Source organism: Rhea americana, unplaced genomic scaffold, assembly GCF_003343005.1.
Source record: "Rhea americana isolate MKP2758 unplaced genomic scaffold, rheAme1 scaffold_24, whole genome shotgun sequence".
In the NCBI taxonomy this organism is placed as follows: Eukaryota; Metazoa; Chordata; class Aves; order Rheiformes; family Rheidae; genus Rhea; species Rhea americana.
In genome coordinates this window covers 112,702-130,536 of record NW_028186357.1, presented here as the reverse complement: position 1 = coordinate 130,536, position 17,835 = coordinate 112,702, and the positions used below count along the sequence as shown (strand labels likewise).

General features: G+C 38.3%; 1 protein-coding gene across 3 annotated transcripts in view; it reads right to left on the bottom strand.

Moving 5' to 3' along the window:
* The window catches only part of BTRC (beta-transducin repeat containing E3 ubiquitin protein ligase), a 102,132-nt gene extending 89,910 nt beyond the window's left edge, over positions 1-12,222 (bottom strand). Inside the window, exons 1-2 of one of the 3 annotated variants that reach the window (XM_085306383.1) lie at positions 12,145-12,207; positions 1,402-1,509 (exon numbers count right to left, since the gene is read on the bottom strand). In XM_085306383.1, coding sequence (XP_085162509.1) covers positions 1,402-1,509; positions 12,145-12,201 — 165 coding nt within the window. In that variant the 5' untranslated portion in view covers positions 12,202-12,207. Of the gene's footprint in view, positions 1-1,401; positions 1,510-12,144 lie in introns of those variants that run through there. The other 2 variants (XM_085306382.1, XM_085306381.1) reach the window with 2 other exon arrangements.
* Between the last annotated feature and the right edge of the window lie 5,613 nt (positions 12,223-17,835).

Genomic DNA, 17,835 nt, shown 5'->3' with positions numbered 1-17,835 from the left:
CAGCAGAAAGCCCAAAAATGCAGCCCATCCAATTTAGTCAAATTATGCAAATCAGGATTAGAAGTAGGATTCTAAATTCTCTCTGTTGTCTCCAGAGTCCTCTTAGACTAATAAAGTCTTATATCCCCCCCGCCCCGAAAGCTCAGCTGAAAGCTTGCTGCAGCAAAGCAGGTCTGGCAGGACATCTTCCAGAGTCCATCACTGCTCCTGCTAGCTCAGCAAAAAGACACGCAGCAAAATGATGCAAGACACTTAAGCCTCCCTTGAGGCTGAGGAGATTACAGCACTCTTCTCGTCCTGAGAGCCAGAAACCAAATTCAAAATAACCCTTGCATGCTATCCCTTTAGAAGTAGGCAATGATCTCACACCAAAATGACAATTTCAGGAAATTAACTAGATTCTGTTATGCCTGGTTTCTCCAGATGCTGGTTAGTAACACTCTTTGCCACAGGYTGGGTCAAAAAATGCAAGTGTGTAAGCCTTGCAATAAAGATCCATGCTGCCACRAGCTCCAACAAGCACGCTCTCTGCAGAAATATCCCTAAGGTCCCCGAGTCACCATGGTTCGCACAGAATCATCTCAGGCAGCAGAGCATCCAACACGAACACAGCATCTCTGCAGTCAAGTAGGAACCGCCTCCCATTTAAGTCTAAGTGCTATTCTGAAACTTTTGCAATGATCTTGAGAGCCTTAGCTAGGTTTCTAACCACTTGTCCAATAGCTGTCTTGTTCTCTGTCCACAGGAGAGCAGCTAAATTTTGTAAGATTCACTGGTCATCCAAAGTATCTGAATAAATCCTGTTTGGCAGAAAGCTGTCTCACAATGGAGAAAAGCTTGAATCTAACAAATTCAGAGCAAAGAAAAACAGGTTTACTTATTTGCCATTTGATTAACAGCTTGCTTGTGTAATAATTTTCTGTAGTCGAAGGGCCCAGACTACTGCTAACAAATTTAATAAAGTAAACAAATGCAGGCATCAATTATCACCATGGCAATGAATCCACCCCCTCAGTCCTCTAAACAGCATACAGAAAATTTAGATGGGAAGGGAATCACTGTATGAGAAGCCAGATTGGAGACTATGTGATGGATACTGTTTGCCAAATATAATTAAGCAGTGTATTTTTGATACAACTGAAAATCCATGGAAAAGATAATGGTACCGAGCCAATTTAGACAAAATAATTATATTAAATCAAGATAATGGAAATGCCCCAGTACTGAGCCACCCTGAATCTGCACAAGCCGGTGTTAAATTCTGGAGGGGCTCTGCACAACATAGAGGCACACAGTACGCAGCAGAATAAATGGAGGTAAGCAAGCAAGCGAGAGTAAAGAAGCAGATGCACACGTACACGGACGGAGAGAAAGGAAGCAGTGGGAAGAGACAGAAAGTACCTGGAAAGCTGGGAGTGCGCCAGTCCCTGGGTTATACAGGCATCGCAGCGAGGGCATGCTGTCCGCCAGGCTGGAGCAGCCCAGCCACAGAGATCTGGGCATAGAGCACTGCAGAGAAAGGACAACTATGAGATGGGGCTGTATGAGACAGGATGGCACAGATTACAGGTACTTTCAAGGCTTCGCTGAATGGCACCAACACAACTGCAACTGGCCTTAAAGACCGAGGCATCTTTAAGAAAACACAAACTGCTGATTAATCTTTCCCTTCCCCAAAGATTAACAGATGTCATAGTAGCAAGAAAAGGACAGTATGGATCAAGAGAGCAAGTTTTTGATCTTTTTTATGCCAATGTGCTAGTTTTTCACTAATAAAAAGTTGTTTTACAATTAGTCAGGCCTCCTCTCCATGCATAGCCACTGTGCAGGCACAATACAACATAAAGCAAGTAATTCTGCAAGGGAAGCAGAAAAGAAAATGACAATTTTAAATGGAATATTGGAAGGAAAATAAAAGTTTTTTTAAAAAAATAAATAAAAACTCCGAAGGGGTAGAAGGAAAATCCTGCAGTCCAAGGTCAATAGGACCTTGCTGACAGGTCACAGGAGTTTCATGTTTCTGCGTGCCTTGTTACTCATTAAATACAATTATTACAACAAATAGATTCTGTCCCTCCAAACCCATCAAATACGTAAGAGCGAAAGCAGCCAATCACAGAAAATTCTATTTATTTTGAGAGTTAAAGCTATTACACCCTGAAGTATACAGAGTTACTTSTTCATTTTAAATCCCAACTATTAAATTTAGGGATGTATTAGGATAAATTGTTCTTACAATGCCCGCATTTATCAAAGTACTGGTAAGGCAGGAAAAAGTAAAGTTTAAGTGGGCAGCTAATCATGAAAACTGCAGGATGTGATATCTTAGCAGCTAGAAATTTCAAACCATCATACTCCTCTTTTTTTGCACCCCTCATCATATTAAGTTCTGAGGATTTTTTTTTAAGGGGGGATGGTAGGAAATCTGAGTGGGACGGGCAGCTGGAATGAGTACGAAATGACAGCTGCCTTTTGAGCCACTGTTTCACGCTGCTCTTAAGAGGACTAGAAAATCTTGCACTAAGTTAATATGTAGGAGCTATGCAATCAGTCCTTTAATGAGCAGAAAGAGSGTGATCACCAACATCTCTATTTTGTTACTGTGTGTCTACACAGTAGAGACAGAGGGATTAACCCTGTCTATCACCATGTTCTTTGGTGCACTCTGTTGCCCTTTACGCTTCTGTTCCTGAAATAGCGTAACAAGATTGCTGGGGAGAATAACCCATATAAATGTGCTTTTAAGAAGTTTATGGTACCCTACTATAATTCCTCACATTTTCTTTGTTTTTTAAAAAAGCTAAGTAATCAAGCCCTCGAGTCTCAGTATCTCCACAGTATTACACCTAGCAAGAAAACGTAGATGATGCCTTTCCTGATAGACAAAGAATTATGGCCAAAGAATCATAACAAAGAAAAAGAAATCTGAGCCATATTTCCTTGTTTCCTATCCTGACCTTCAGGAAAACACTCCCTCCTACATACAGAAACCTTGCAAATCCCAGTAATTTCTTTTGCAACACAATGTGTCACACCGGCTATTAAGATGTTGTGATCATTAGGGAAAAAACTCCCAAAACAAACACACCGAATGGACCTTTATATTTAAACATCTATCTCACCAACTTAATCATGCACTGACTTAAGCCAAGTTGTTTATCAGCACTCTTCAAGAAAGTCACAGAAGCAAAGGAGTAAGGAACTATATATAATGTAGTAACCTTGCTAATGTAAAGCAAATTCACTAGGTAAGCATTCAGCTACTTACCATTTACCCAATCTAGGATTCATAACAGTACCAATATGCAATAAGAAATTAATTAGTATTTCTTGCATACAGACTTTATTAAAGTCTTGGCCCAGCTGTTCATTCCCTCCTCCTAGGCTTCCTCTTACCATGTGCTGGCTGAAGCTTTTGTCTGGCAATGGTGAAGTAGATTGAGGAACTGACTGCAATTCAAAGTAGGTAAACAAAATAAAAAAGCTACCTTAAACAGTTGTACTAACCAAAGCATGAAAAGACACTGAGGCAGAAAAAGAGGCCCACTTCTGCCAGTGATGATGCTGGTTTATGCTGTCTCAAAGGTTATGCAAAATTATGGCTCAAATCAGTCTCTGAGTCACTACAAGAACCAGGCACGGATTTGGGGAGGGGATACAATCTGAAAATAYAAGTGTACCCACTGTACCAGGGCACTTGCAAAATAGTATCTTCCTCTAAAATTGCCATGCTAACAAAGGAAAATCCAGAAGGTCTATTCTGCAGAACTCCCTGCACCTGAGGATATTCTTGCTCACGTATGTATTCTTGCTGCTTCACATTATCCTTTATCTAGAAAGTACATCCTAAAAATACGCAACACCTTCGATGACTTCTGAATCTACACTAGTATAACAAAATTTCTATTACTGAAACAGTCTTGTTACTTCTCTTAAAAAGAAATAAACAAAGTTGGGCACACACAGGGAAAAAATGTCGCTCCTGTACTTGCCTTTTACCTATTGAAGGAAGCAGAAGCTCTAAATTACTCTTGGTGACTGAAAGAAGCTTATTCACAAGCATGAACAAAAGGCCCCAGGTGCTTCAATGGAAACAGCTTGYGTGTAAATCAGATGAGTGACCCAACAGAACAACTTCATTTACAGCCTGAGCTCTGAAAATCTCGGCCGCCTCCATCCCCAGGCGCCGAGCCGGCCACGCGGCCACCGCTCGCTCCTGTCCCGCCAGCGCCACAGACGAGGGGCTGCCTCAGCGATCGCTGCCCCAGAACCGACTGACAAAATCCTCTCCCAAACTCAAGTCGACCCACATCGGTTCTTCAGGACAAAGATACGGGGGCACCGAGTTCGGGCTACAGCGCGACGGGACTGCAGATGTCGCTTGCTAAGGACTGCGCTGGGACGGGCAGGATTTCTACCTCCCTGACTCCCAACTGCATTAGTATTTCGGACACCTGCAGCACCTTTCTCACCCAAAAGCGCTTTATAAAACCTAAGCAGCTTTAAAACACTTGAAGTGGTGCTAGACAGAGAATGATTTCACAAAAACTCGATTTCTTTTCCTGATTGAGTTTTAAGTCCTCTCCTACTCCTCTCACTTAAACTCAGAAATATGTTTTCCCACTAAAGAAACAGAGGGAATCCGGTTTCAAACAAGATCAACATCCTCCTCCTGACAGAAACTGGTACCAGCTGCACCAGTGATGATTAAAAGGGACCTGCCTTATTTTGAATTAAAACAGACCAGAAGCATTTATAGACCCTGAGCTGAGTGGGCAATAACCATGAGCTGAACTGAGACCATACTTTAACCTGTTCAACCACTCTTCGTGCAACTGTATTGCAAGAAGATTTTTGAGTAGATTAGATGTTTTGTCACTGATAACCTACCCTCTATTCCAATTATTTTATGCACTAAAGACAAATCTCAGCACACATTCAATGGCTAAATTTTCGCTAGTGTTAGAAATTATTTAATTTTGTTATTTTCTATTGCATTACAAGATTATACATTACAATTTCAGCTTTTTTTTTTTTTTTTTTTTTTTTTATTTTTTTTTTTTTAATCAGATTTGTTCTCTTCTGGTCCTTCAGCAAATACAATATACTAGAGGTAGCTAATACAGTTTTAGGAAATTGTGTTACAGGTCAGAAATATATCACCTTCTTCTGTAACACTAAGTGGTTCTACATGGGGAAAACCAGAAGTTCTTGGACTATTACAACTTACAGGTACAGAATACACAGAAGGGATGAAAATACAAGGGATGAGAATACAAAAGTATGAACTCACTGTAAACAAAACATAGAAAACTAGTCCAAGGATATTTTCTTTAGAAACACTTAGGAGAAAYTAATTAGGCAGCAGTATAGTGTTGATCTTTAATATTAGTATGTTAAAATGCATGACAACTAAAGTGCAACAACCCACTATTCCCGCCTGAAGCCTACACTCAGCCTTATGACAACYTGTATGTCTAAAACATCCTTGATTTACAAGCAAGATTAGACATGTTTGCAAAGTCAGTGGGAAAGCCAAAAAGAAAAACTTTTTTTTTTCCTCCAGTCACTGATTTTTGATCAGCTGCACACAATACTAAGTTCAGCTGCTAACCACACTAATTTCAGTCCTTTCCTCGTTCAGAGTTATTCCTCTTCTAGTACACTGCTYGGTGCTTTATGAGGTTCAATTCTAATGATAAAGCAATACATTTCTGCTTCTCTTGGGAGATGGGAATTAAGATCCTGTTCACACTGTATTTATTAAGGAGCATGAACAGAAAACGACACATGCTGACAAGAGCTGAAGAGTTTAAATACTGAGAGAAATGGGACTTTTTCTGGTTGATCCAGTTGACTGTAAGCCAGGAAACAGGATAAGGTTGTGTAAAGCGGAACAGAAGCAGGACACAAGTTGGAACTGTTTATTAAAGAAAGTGGAACAAGAAGTGAAAATAACTGCTAGAAATTCTACCACCCAAACTGGAGCAAATAAAGTGTAAGAAACACTCTGAAGGGTAATAAAACTACATGAGCTAGGCCTAACCTTGGTAGAAAGAGACAGATCTTTCCCTATTTTTTGTTGTCATCACTTCAGAAAGAGAAAATGAGATTGCTGGGAAGCACAACATCCCTTGAAAAAAAGTTGGAGTATTGTTTCCTGCATGCTTTCTAAAAATAAGTAGAAAATATGCCTTAGGAATCTTGATCCTTAAAGGTGCTTTATCAAATACACACGTTCAGATGCTAGAAGAATTCCTACTCCTCACAAATATATATATATATATATTTTAAAGCAAATAACACAAAGAAGCACAGAACAAACTCCAGGATCTTTCATTCCCACTCAGTTCCTCTTRTGTTTTGGGGTCACGTATTTAAGTAAGCCAATGCCAAAAACAAAACACRCATCACTTTCACATTGTGTCCAGTGAGCACTCTTCCTGTCATCACAGAAATCTATACGTTCTATGAAATGTTATTACAAATGCTGGTCTTGTGAAACTTCACAACAATTCCAGAAATTTACTTTTAGCTAAACAGTGACATTTCAGTTCCTCTCCTTGGTCCACTTTTCATCTTATTTTCACATACTTTTAAAATATATATATTATATATATATAAAAATCTTGTGTGCATACATACATTGGTGGGTATACACACCAATATATACATGCACACACACATATATATAAATAAATACAAAACACAATGTATAATATATAAATGTACCTAATCAAAGAGAATATCTAGCTGRACAGGAGGAAAAAATGATAAGAAATTCCCAAATCATACTTTATACTTCCACAATTCAATAACTCCCAAATGCACTTAATTTTTTAATTTGGGTAACACTTGACCATATGGTTTTTTGTTTTTTTTTTATCTGGGAAAAAGGTATTTGATGGAACATCAAAAAAATCTGCAAGAACAGAATAAGCAGCAAATTCTTCTTCTTTTTTTTTTTTTTTTTTCCCTATTTTGGTTCATATTTTAATAGGTTTTTGTGGGGCTTTTTTTTCTTTCTTTTTCCATCCCAACAGTGGATGCAAGGCATACTAAATACATAATTACATGAGAGAGCCACCCAACTTCCAGAGGAGCCATTCCAGTGAATTGTGTAAATAATATGCCTTTAAAAAACCCTAACATATGAATACAGATTTACCACTTATGGAACAGTTATATACCTGAGAGACAAGAATACCCATTTAAAAAAAAAATCCTGCCTAATTATGAATTTACCAAAGAGACCAGCAAGGCCCAGAGCAAATTAATACTTTCATAACTTTCTCCAGAAATTTTTTGTTTCATTTGAAAATAAGAGAAATGTTAAAAGTTGTGAGTCTTAATTAAGCCAAAAACAACAGCCAGAGAACTTAGAGCTTACACCTCCTTACATCCCACATCACAGTTCCCTGAAGTTATTTAGGGTTTTAAAACAAGATAATTATGATTTGCTCTGCCACTGACTTCTTGGCAATTCTGCCACAGTGAGAAGATTAAGTTATAAAATAAAAAGGGGTGTACAGTATACCTGAGTGTGACCGTGAGAAAAGGGTTTCTGAGGGCTCACCTAGCCTACAAACTGTCAGCTCTACCTGGCATATACTGCACCAGAATCACAAAGAGCAATAGGCAGTTGCTATCATAAAAATGTTCTTCACARTTTTCAGTTTCTATTATATTCAGACATTTTGGTCATGTTTCTACAAACATGTATCTGGACTATTAAAAGTGGTTTGTGTTCTCATTTTGCTATAATAGAAGTCATTGCATGGTCTTATTAAAAAACCTTTAAGTATTTTTAAAAACTGCAAATAAACCAACCCAGAATCTCATACACAAAAGTAGATAACATGTTCCTTGGACATTGTAGGAACAGTCTTCAAACCAGGCTGGTGTCACAAATCAGAGGTTGTACCTTCTAGCAATGTTTAAGTATAACATCGATATTCTCAACATCTGAAGGACCGAACTTCTTACCCTGGCACAGATCACTGCATTCAGCACAGAGGCTTTCCCATCCACACTATGGCTTGTGGGTTTAATAGGTTCTGCAAGCTCTGCTGTGCACAAGCAGCTCAAAGCACTGTAAATGATTCCTTCAGCCTCCCACTTTTCATGTAATTGCTCAGTCAATTTTCCTGAACATACACATTATGCAGACATTTCTTTAATCCTCTGGTAACTCCCTAGCTTACAGTAACTTTTAACAAGAGCCTAGCTCACTAACTACTTCTAAATGTCAAAGATAAGAGTGCCTATTTACATATATTCCATTTATCCAAATAATTTCTTACCCGAGCAGGATTCAGGAAGATYACATCACAGCTTTTAGATACATGTTTGTGAAGAAATGTTTTCCCCAGAGAGCRGTTACAGGAGTTGTTCAGCCTCTGGGATTCAAGATCAACAAAAATTACCCGTCCCAGAAAGGAGCCAACTTCCCATCTACAAGGTGCATGAGGATCCTCAGTTGCCAAGTGCTTGAGGGAGCTTGTGTAGATCATATGGGAACCAGATAATACTAAGGTTTTCGTAACCATAGCTCTTCAATCAYGAAGCTGACAAATCCAAACCAGTGCACCTGCAGAGCTTCAGGATTCAGATGCCATACCGTTCTTTAGGAGTGTAACAAGTAGACACTTGTACATGCTGCTTCAGGCAACAAAGATGGTATTAATAAAAGCAAATCCTACTCAGACTGAGAGCAACCTCACTAAGGTCTATAGCATGAAACTATCTGAAGGCTTAAAATTGAGTTCTTGTAAATAAGAGCAAGAGCATTTCATAAGAAAACACAGTTGCTTCATCATGTCCAAGGCCTGATTTTGCAACAATCCCAATTTTTTTCATCTAGGAAAGTGCAGTTATAGTGGAAGCATCCTGTTTTTACCACAGTCGTGGTTTTATACTCCGTTTTCCAGCTGACTTGACTGTATTGCAGACCATTTATAGCTCAAATGCCTTGTTCAATATATACTGGCCTTTGCTGGCACCAATCTAGTTAAGGTACCATCAAGAATTTCCTGTATAAAATGTATTTACAGGTTTAAAACTTGGCTCTAAAAATTCTGCTCCAAGAGACAGTGGGAGGCAGGACGGCTCAGAGGAGTGTGTTATATTACATATCTTACATGATACACACTTGCTCACAATAGTATATGAAGAGAAGGGATTACAAGTCACCTAAAAATGATACTTTTAATTTCCCCATTAGTGTAATCAAAGTAATGTTTTATGTTTCACCTAATTAGGAGTTTAATATGCACAATTCTATATTTTGTTAATTTGTGCACAAATACGATCAATAGGCATGACATATTCCAATTCCTATATTATTTGGAAGCCTTTTTAAACCACACACTYCTGCCTTAGAAGTCAACTCTAGCTTGTCTTCAAAAGGGTCAGCATCTAGGAGATGGGATGTTACAGACTGCTAGAAACACAACRCTGCCGTTCAAAGAAAGGCTTAAGAGAAGATCAAGGCCGAATAAAATAACTGCAGGTGTTTGGCTTTTTCTTACAAAACAGCAAGAGTAAAGAGAGCTTTACAGCTTACTTAAAATCCTATTCTTGAAAGTAACATGTATTTCTGGTCATTGGTATTGTATTTCTTCTAGCCCACACACAAACACAACACAACTCTCCACTGCCGCACAGCAACGTTAAATATAAAAACCCGCCATTAAAGGGCAGGGGGTAATGGCATTAGTGTGGGCGACCCATGCTCAGGTAGTGTTCAACTATTATCTCCAGTTTAAGTAGGCTGAAAATATGCAAATCCAACCAGCACTGTTTTTAGATAAAATTGTCAGTTTTATGGATATTTATAGTATGTGTCCACTCTTGCAGAACTCCATCTTCCTCCATCTCATTTGTAATATAAACTGCTTTTAGCCCACATTAATACAATGTGTTACCGAGATTCTTCTCTCATTCCGTATAAACCAGGCAGCAGATCAATACTCAGCTACACTGAGGAAAAAAGAAAATCATTACTTCCGTTTCTGATTCTGTTAAACACGCACACATAGACACAAGGAGGAATAAACTTGATGCACAGATACTAGTCCATCTAGATCCATATTCACGTTACTGCTTTTATTTAAAAGTGTCTTTCTTTCCAACATACTGTTTTAAGAATTTTACAAGTAAGGCCTTTGGATGCCCTACACCAAATCCACCTGACCTCCTCCAGTTTTTTGTGGAGTGTTTTTTTTTTTTTTTTTAATCTCTGCTTCTTACAAGAGCTCTTTCTTTTGAAAAAGTTTCCCCCCCTCACACATCAGCTCCCTTACCCACATACTTCCTGYGGTGAAATCACAGCACTGAAATTGGAGTAGCAGAGCTATTTCCATGACAGCATCTGCTGATGACAAGCTCAGGTTTATACCCTTTACCTTGAATCAAGGAGTAGTAAGGAGATTTAAGATAAACACTTCAAAAACAATAACAGTAAATTAAAACCAAAAGGAAGCAGCGACACAAAAATATACAAATAAATGAACTTACTCTGATGCTTGCCTAAYGTGAAAGTCTCCCTGTGAAAGGCACTGACTGAGCATTTTGGGTTTTTCCCTCAGTATTTTTCAGAGGCAAAATGCTTACATCTCACCTGCATCACAGCACTGGCAAYACACTATAATAAGAACAGATGCAGGTCTGTCTGCCTCAGAGGTAAAAGGGAACAGAAAAACCACACAATCCTTTTCCTATTATTTTCCCAGCCCATCACATAAGAAAAGGAAACTGGTGCATGCCCCATATGTCAACAAACTTGAGCTCTGTCAGACATTAATTGCAGCGTTGAAAACCCTCTGAGACACCTTGCCTCCAGCTCAGCAAAGTTTAAATCAAGAAAACATCAGCTTCAACATCCCAACTGACCTTCACTAGCGCAAAGTACAAGAGGGAAAGTGATGGTCTCTCAGAGAGAAGCTCCAAGCCGCATTACTTTGCGTGAGTGATGGGCTGCAAAGGCACAGCGGTTTGCAAATGTAATACGGGATTCAATCCCCATCATCTCATAAGCATTCAATTTCTTCTCCATTTCGCAGAAGTCAATGTGAGTCGACAGCAGCAAGGAACTTGCACAAACAAGTTGCCACTTACTACTTGTAAGATATGGAAACAATCCTGGAGAAAACCAAATCTATCCTGTTAGCATCTCCAATGAAATCCGTTGCATTTTAAGGGTTTTTTTAAGGTTGTTTTTAATTCTCTCCCACTCAGCCCAAGTGACTTGGCTCTTTGTTTCTGTTGGGCTCACAGTACTATATATCCTTTCACTACCACGTTTCATCATTTTCACAACTCTCGTTGCCAGGACAACAGGATGCGGCTTATCCATGCTGTTTTCATATTTCCAGTTTCTGTTGCCATAACAACACAATCACTCTGGCTTTCTACAAAACCAGCAACTTTAAGCTATACCTTCTCAAGGACACTGGACTCTCTCATGGAAAACACACGTATGATGAAGAGATTTATATAGGCAATTTGTAAATTAAGTTTTTTTTTTCCTGAAGAGGGATTTTTCACTCACAAAAGTGAAAAGCTGACAGCAATTGCTAGAGGCAGACTGCTGAGACATCTAAAGCCTGGCCTTTAATAACAGCCAGAGTAATATAGCACTAGGCCACTTCTGAGTGGGGAGTCCCCACAGTGTCAGATCGTGTCAAGCTGCACAATTGTTATGCGATGTGAGTAAGTGTCCATACTTGTTCCACCCAGTCACATCTGAATTGGACTCTAGATGCAATTCTCATGTGCTTTAACCCAGTGGCCTCCCCATTATTACCAGCACCACCACCATGCAGCTTTACGTTTGAAGGTCCATTTTAATTCCGTAATTTGAGCTGTTGTTGCAGATTTCTTTTCAGACTCTGCCCTTTTTCCCCTTTCAGTGACTGCGTTCTGAACTTGTATGTACAGAAAGTGCACATTCATAAGACTTGTGAGAAAATGTTACACAAACACAGCATGCATAAACACAAAACAGTGATGGCTATGAAGGGTATCAGCTAACATGGCACCATAACTTCATTACACCCTCATTTATGCACTTCACTAATGAGACAAGCACAGGTGTCCAACACAGTCCCTCACATGAGATGAATAACAATAATACAGTCCAACCTGCTTTAGCCATGCTTGGTATCCAGAAGATATAAGTTGGAATCCATCTTTTGGCATGTGTATTCGGGGCTAGGAGAGAATAGACATAAAGAGAGACCTCCTTTTACACTGGGACCTAGCTAACCTAAATAATCCTAGATTTCAGATTACTTTAAAAAAATGCAGATGTCTTAAGCCACATATGAAGGTTCAGCCCCCAAATAAGTTATTGCTTAATTACTACTCTAGTATCAGTTGTTTTAAGAACACTTTTCCTAATAAAACCATTTTTACATTTTCTACCATTTTACATATCAACTCAATATACAGATACTTCTTTAAAATTCTCACACAAATGCACTTAGATGAACACTGCCCCTGTGGTGGATGCAGCAGCAGAAACTAATGCTCATTAATGCTTTTGCCAGAATGTAAAGCTAAATGGTGTCAAAGCAGCAGCAGCCAAGCTATGACAGTGTTTTTATAGTCACTATCTCCAACATGGCTGTACCAGACACTGGGCAATGTGTAAAGATTAAGGAAAATCCCCAAAGAGGGGCAGTCTCAACAAGGGGGTAATCGGAAACTGCACTCACACAGTCATAAATTATGCCTCAAAGTGACAGACAAGTGCAACCTCCACCCATTTGTTTCCCCTCCTTTTGCAGGCTGAAGAAAAGGCAAGACACCCAACTGCACTGGTAGCACAAGACATAACTTAGGGCTTAAAAAAAAAAAAAAAAGGGTAAAAAAAAAAAAAAAAAAAAAAAAAAAAGCAACATTTCTGTTACTTGTTAAATCCATTTGCAGTTCAAAGATACTCTCACAATCATGTGGATTCAACTGCACCCCTCCTTCATCCCCCCAAAATTTTTAGATACTAAAATCACAACTAAGCAACACGACTATATAGACACCGTCAGACATCAAGACCAGAGTCCTTTCTTACCGCAGGCAACAACTCTGCMATCCCTTTATTAATTCACTGTACTCCCCCTCCAAACCAGCAGATGCATACCCCTACCATTCCTTTTTGGAAACCTCTTAAATTTTCAGACTAAATCTAGTCAAGTTTATTCCCATTTGTTCTTGTGTCAATACAGTATTTAGTTTGTACAAACTGTGTCTACTTTGGCACTTGTAACACTGTATAAGATACAATTGGATTGAGCAGAAAATTGTATCACTGTTGAATGAACAACCTTCACAGCTATGGTGGGGAGATAGCCAAGTCTCATTTTTACTTTAAATTCCAAGAACTATAACATACTAAAATCTTGCCTCTAAAAAGCACACCTACAGTATTTCATAATAGACTTAAAATACCAGTTATTTTTGCTCTTCTATGGTTTAAATTGAAATCCATCTAAATCTTTCAAAGCAGTAGCTCGATTATGCCCTAACATCCTGGCCAGTAATTCCAGTTAAACATGAATTTTAAAAACCACCATCATACTGATAAATTAAATTCAAGTATATCCGGTTACTGCTTTCACCCAGAGGCTGGACTTGCAATGTTTAACACATTAACAAACTATGTTTTAGGGGACTCATTACACTACTAGAAGCATCACACTCTCGAGACCTAATCCTTAGTTTAGCACTAACTTCATGGGTGGTTAGTCTCTCTACTACTGTAAAACAAGGACAACACTTATTTAACTGACCTCACAGGATTGCCGAGAGAAATCCCTGACATTTCTACACATTTTGAAATGGAAGAATCTTATGAAGCATTATATATCTAGCAAAAACATTGTAGAAATCTGTATTTTACACTTGATTCAAGTGCTTCTGGTGCTTTTTTGAAGTAGCACAGCACGGTACACCTACCAAGAAAGAAATATAAACGAAGTCCTCGTAAACAAGCAGAAATAATGATCTTACGGTTAAATCAATGTCAGAAGTAAAGAGACCTGAACACCAGTCTCCGATTTGCCCAGGTACGCACAACAAATCTGTGAAAAATGACTTAACTTCCCTCTCCATTTTGGTCACCTAACCTACATATTAAAGGATAACAGGACTCTTAGGACCAGCAGGCTGCTTAGCATTTGCAAAGCCCAGTATGGAGTAGTTGAGTAACTGATTTAAGAGACTGATTTATACCATTTAACTTGAAGACCTTGGCCTTGCAAACACGTAAATATATTCACAAAACTACTGCCATCAACAGGGTTGCGCTCAGGCAGAAGTGTCTCCAATAACAAAGACAAAAATGTGTTTTATTTAGACAACTCTTACTAAGATCTTTGCGACTTCAAAATAAAGTTGCTTGAATATTAGCATTAAAAGTAACGAGGACTTTCAGCAGGTTAACAGTTACTGCAAACTATTTTTCATTATCCACAAGTTACAAAAGGGACAAATTCAGACACCATCACCCATTCCTCAGCACCATGCAAAAATCACCTCAGACAGGTACATCTCCTCTGCTAAGCCTATCCTCATCTAAAAGGAAAATAAATCATATAGGAGAGAAGCAAATCTCATCAGTATAAACTATATTACCCRCATACTGCTGCTTAGGACATTAAAGCGGGATCTGTGCATTAGTGAGCCTTTAGGACCACAAGCTCCATCGACTTCAAATGCAAGCACCAACAAAAAAGTATAACTTAATGAAAACCTCTGAACTCTGACTCAAGAGCATTTAATTCATATGGATTCACTATCAGTTAAACTTGATCTTGCAACTAATTTCCTAAATTTTGGATTTGCTTGGTTCTCCCTATGAATGCCTCCTTCCGCACAGACAAGCGATTAGATAAGGACATCAGGTTAAACTTTTACAAATTTTGGTGTCTCAACAGCAGCAGACGTGTAACTGCAGGTGACTGAAGAGAAACTCATATGTGCTTGACAAAAAAAACACATACACAAATAAAATTAACACCCATCCCCCCCACACACAGCTTTTAAAGATATTCGACAGAGACATTTATCTTGTTTGGAAGTAGTACTATTTTGTCAATCAACACGCAAATCATTCATGATTATGATCCATTTGAGGCAACTCCATCAACAATACAATTAATTGCCCAGCAAGATCTACTCATTTTTTTTTGTATTTTCATGAACACACACTGTTTATGCTCATGGTTGCAATAGCATCCATAAGAGTAATATTTTCTCTTAACATCTGCTTCAGCATTTTACATTATTAGAAGCTAGACTGCTAGGGTAATTTTCCTCTTTTTTTCAATAACCAGCACTGTACTTGCCTTTCTCAAAAAGTAACTTGGAAAGTGCTCTAACTGCCAACTTCTATCATGCCATTTTGTGGTTATTTCCCAGCCTAATCTATGTGACTAATTTGTAATACCACCCTACTTCCTTTTCCAAGTCATTCAAGTTTATTATTGAGAACCTGCTTTAAAAAGGAGTCTTCCATCACCATAGAAGATTTATTCCATAACCAGAGATTTACTTGTAGTTCTGCAATGTAATTTTACCCTGTATGAAATATGTACTTTCTCTTCAGTATTTCCTTATGCCCATAGAACTTATACCACTATCTAAATACTAAGATTGTAATTGTTTATAACCCCATGGGCCAGAATAACTATTTTGATTGCCTTTTCTTTCTCCCTTTGCAACCCTCAACTGTTTTTTTAAGCAATCTACTCTTCCATTTTTAAGCCATTTGATTTGTGCAGTCCATAGCAAGACCCACAATAATACAGTGATTTCTGAGAACAAGTCAGTCATTTAAAATTCAGTGGTACCCTCACTCCTTCCCTACAAAAGGCTGATTTTTTAGAGGACATTTAATTACAGGCCTGAGTTCCTATTTTCTAAACCTAAACACAACCCCTGAAGGCTTACAATATTTGAGTCACAGCTGGAGCTGTGGTTACTATACAGTTTAAATATCAGCCTCTTTACTGTGCAATTTGTTTTGAAAATCAAATCAGACGCCGTGTCATAAACAAGTGCTAATTAAGTAGTGAGCGGAAATTGGGCTTTTTTGTGCAAGAAGGGTTCTTAAATATCTGCATTTCCACTTCCACAAGAAAGGATAAATATGTCAGAGCAGCATAATTGTATCGTGAAACCTACTATGGTACTTGCAAGGCAGTACTGCTGCTTCTCTATTTTACCAGCTTTCATGTAAGAAGCAAAAAAAAAAAATGGAGGGAAAAATGAGACCCATATGAAATATATACGTACTAAGGATTTTATGAATCATCATATAAACCATAATGCTTCCTCTTCCCTTGGAGAGGACATTCACCCTGGGTTTCCATCACTTACCATTCAAACATGCAAGCTAAAGCCGTTTCTCTCTGTCACTACAAAGCAACTGTGGAGCTACTTATATTTTCATTCCTTTCAACTTATACTCTACACATGAGTATTTATTTGAAGATAACATTGCATTCATTAGATACAACCTTATTTGATAAATATCAAGACTAGGAAAATGCATTTTAATACACTGAAGATTACCTCTGAGTTACAATATTCACAATGCCATTAACTAACAGGCTCTCAGCTACAAAGGCAGAATTAGATCTGTCAGCTCCTGACATGAGAGGACACAGCCAGCTGCACTGAGGATCGTCCGGTTGAGATGGCTTCCATAGCAAAGGGAAATATCCCCTGTGGCCTAGAACTTGTTAATGAGTTTGTATGCATTACAGTGATAAATTGAATTCCTGCTACAGAACATACAACTTCAAGACCCAAACAGATCTGTATTCTACTGTTCAAAGAAGTATTCAAAATAAGGCACGGGTAGATCCATGACCTCAACAAAAGCACACACAGGATTTCAAAATCTTTATTATTAGGAAAAAGAAGCGTGAGCTTTCTGATACCAGAAGCATTAGCTGTCAATATTTAAGTGCACCATTTGTTAGATTTTTGGAGAAGAAAAACAATGAATTCATTGACTACAAGATGACAAAATTCGGTACAAACTCCTTCAGAGGGATTTAGCACTCTCAAACAGTAGGCTTTGATTCTGCTTGGAAACTTATTGAATATACCATACCAAATAACAAATTTGATATTTATGTGAACATAGCTACTCCAGTTCTTCAGCGAGTTAATCCAGAGTATGCTCAACAWGATTTGTTCAAAATTAACTCTCACTGGAGAATGTGTATTTATATTCCCTGACAGATAAAAAGATATAAGCTTTCACACCCTACAAAAAGAGCAGCTATCAGGAAAACTACTTTAGTAATAAGAAACACCTGGATACCTTCTTAGGCTTACAGGAATACTAAGCTACAGCATTCAAAACCAAATTGAGATCTGTGACAACACTCTATTAATCTTAGAACAAAGTAACAGCAGTTCTGAGGACATGCTTACTATTACAGCGTAAAGAGATCCTCTTTGTGTCCACGAGTAAAAGCATTCTCTAYTTCACAGCCACCTCGCTTTTTAAATCTGAAATTCAAGTCTATATTCAACTTCCTTCAAGACTGCAAGATCTACAGCAAAGAAAAGCTACATTTCTCATGCTACTGTCTGAACTTCTAACAGGCAAGTATCCAACAAGAACAGTAGTATACGCAGTGCAAGCCTTATGCATAAAATCATAGCTAGACATTTATCTAGATATTAGCAAAATAAAGCTGATGATATTTTTGAAAATATCATCTCTTATATAAGTCCATACAAAAGCCAGAAAACTCATCCTGGATACTAATTTTTCACTGAGACTCAGAGCACTGGGAGTAGAACATTCTGTGCTTT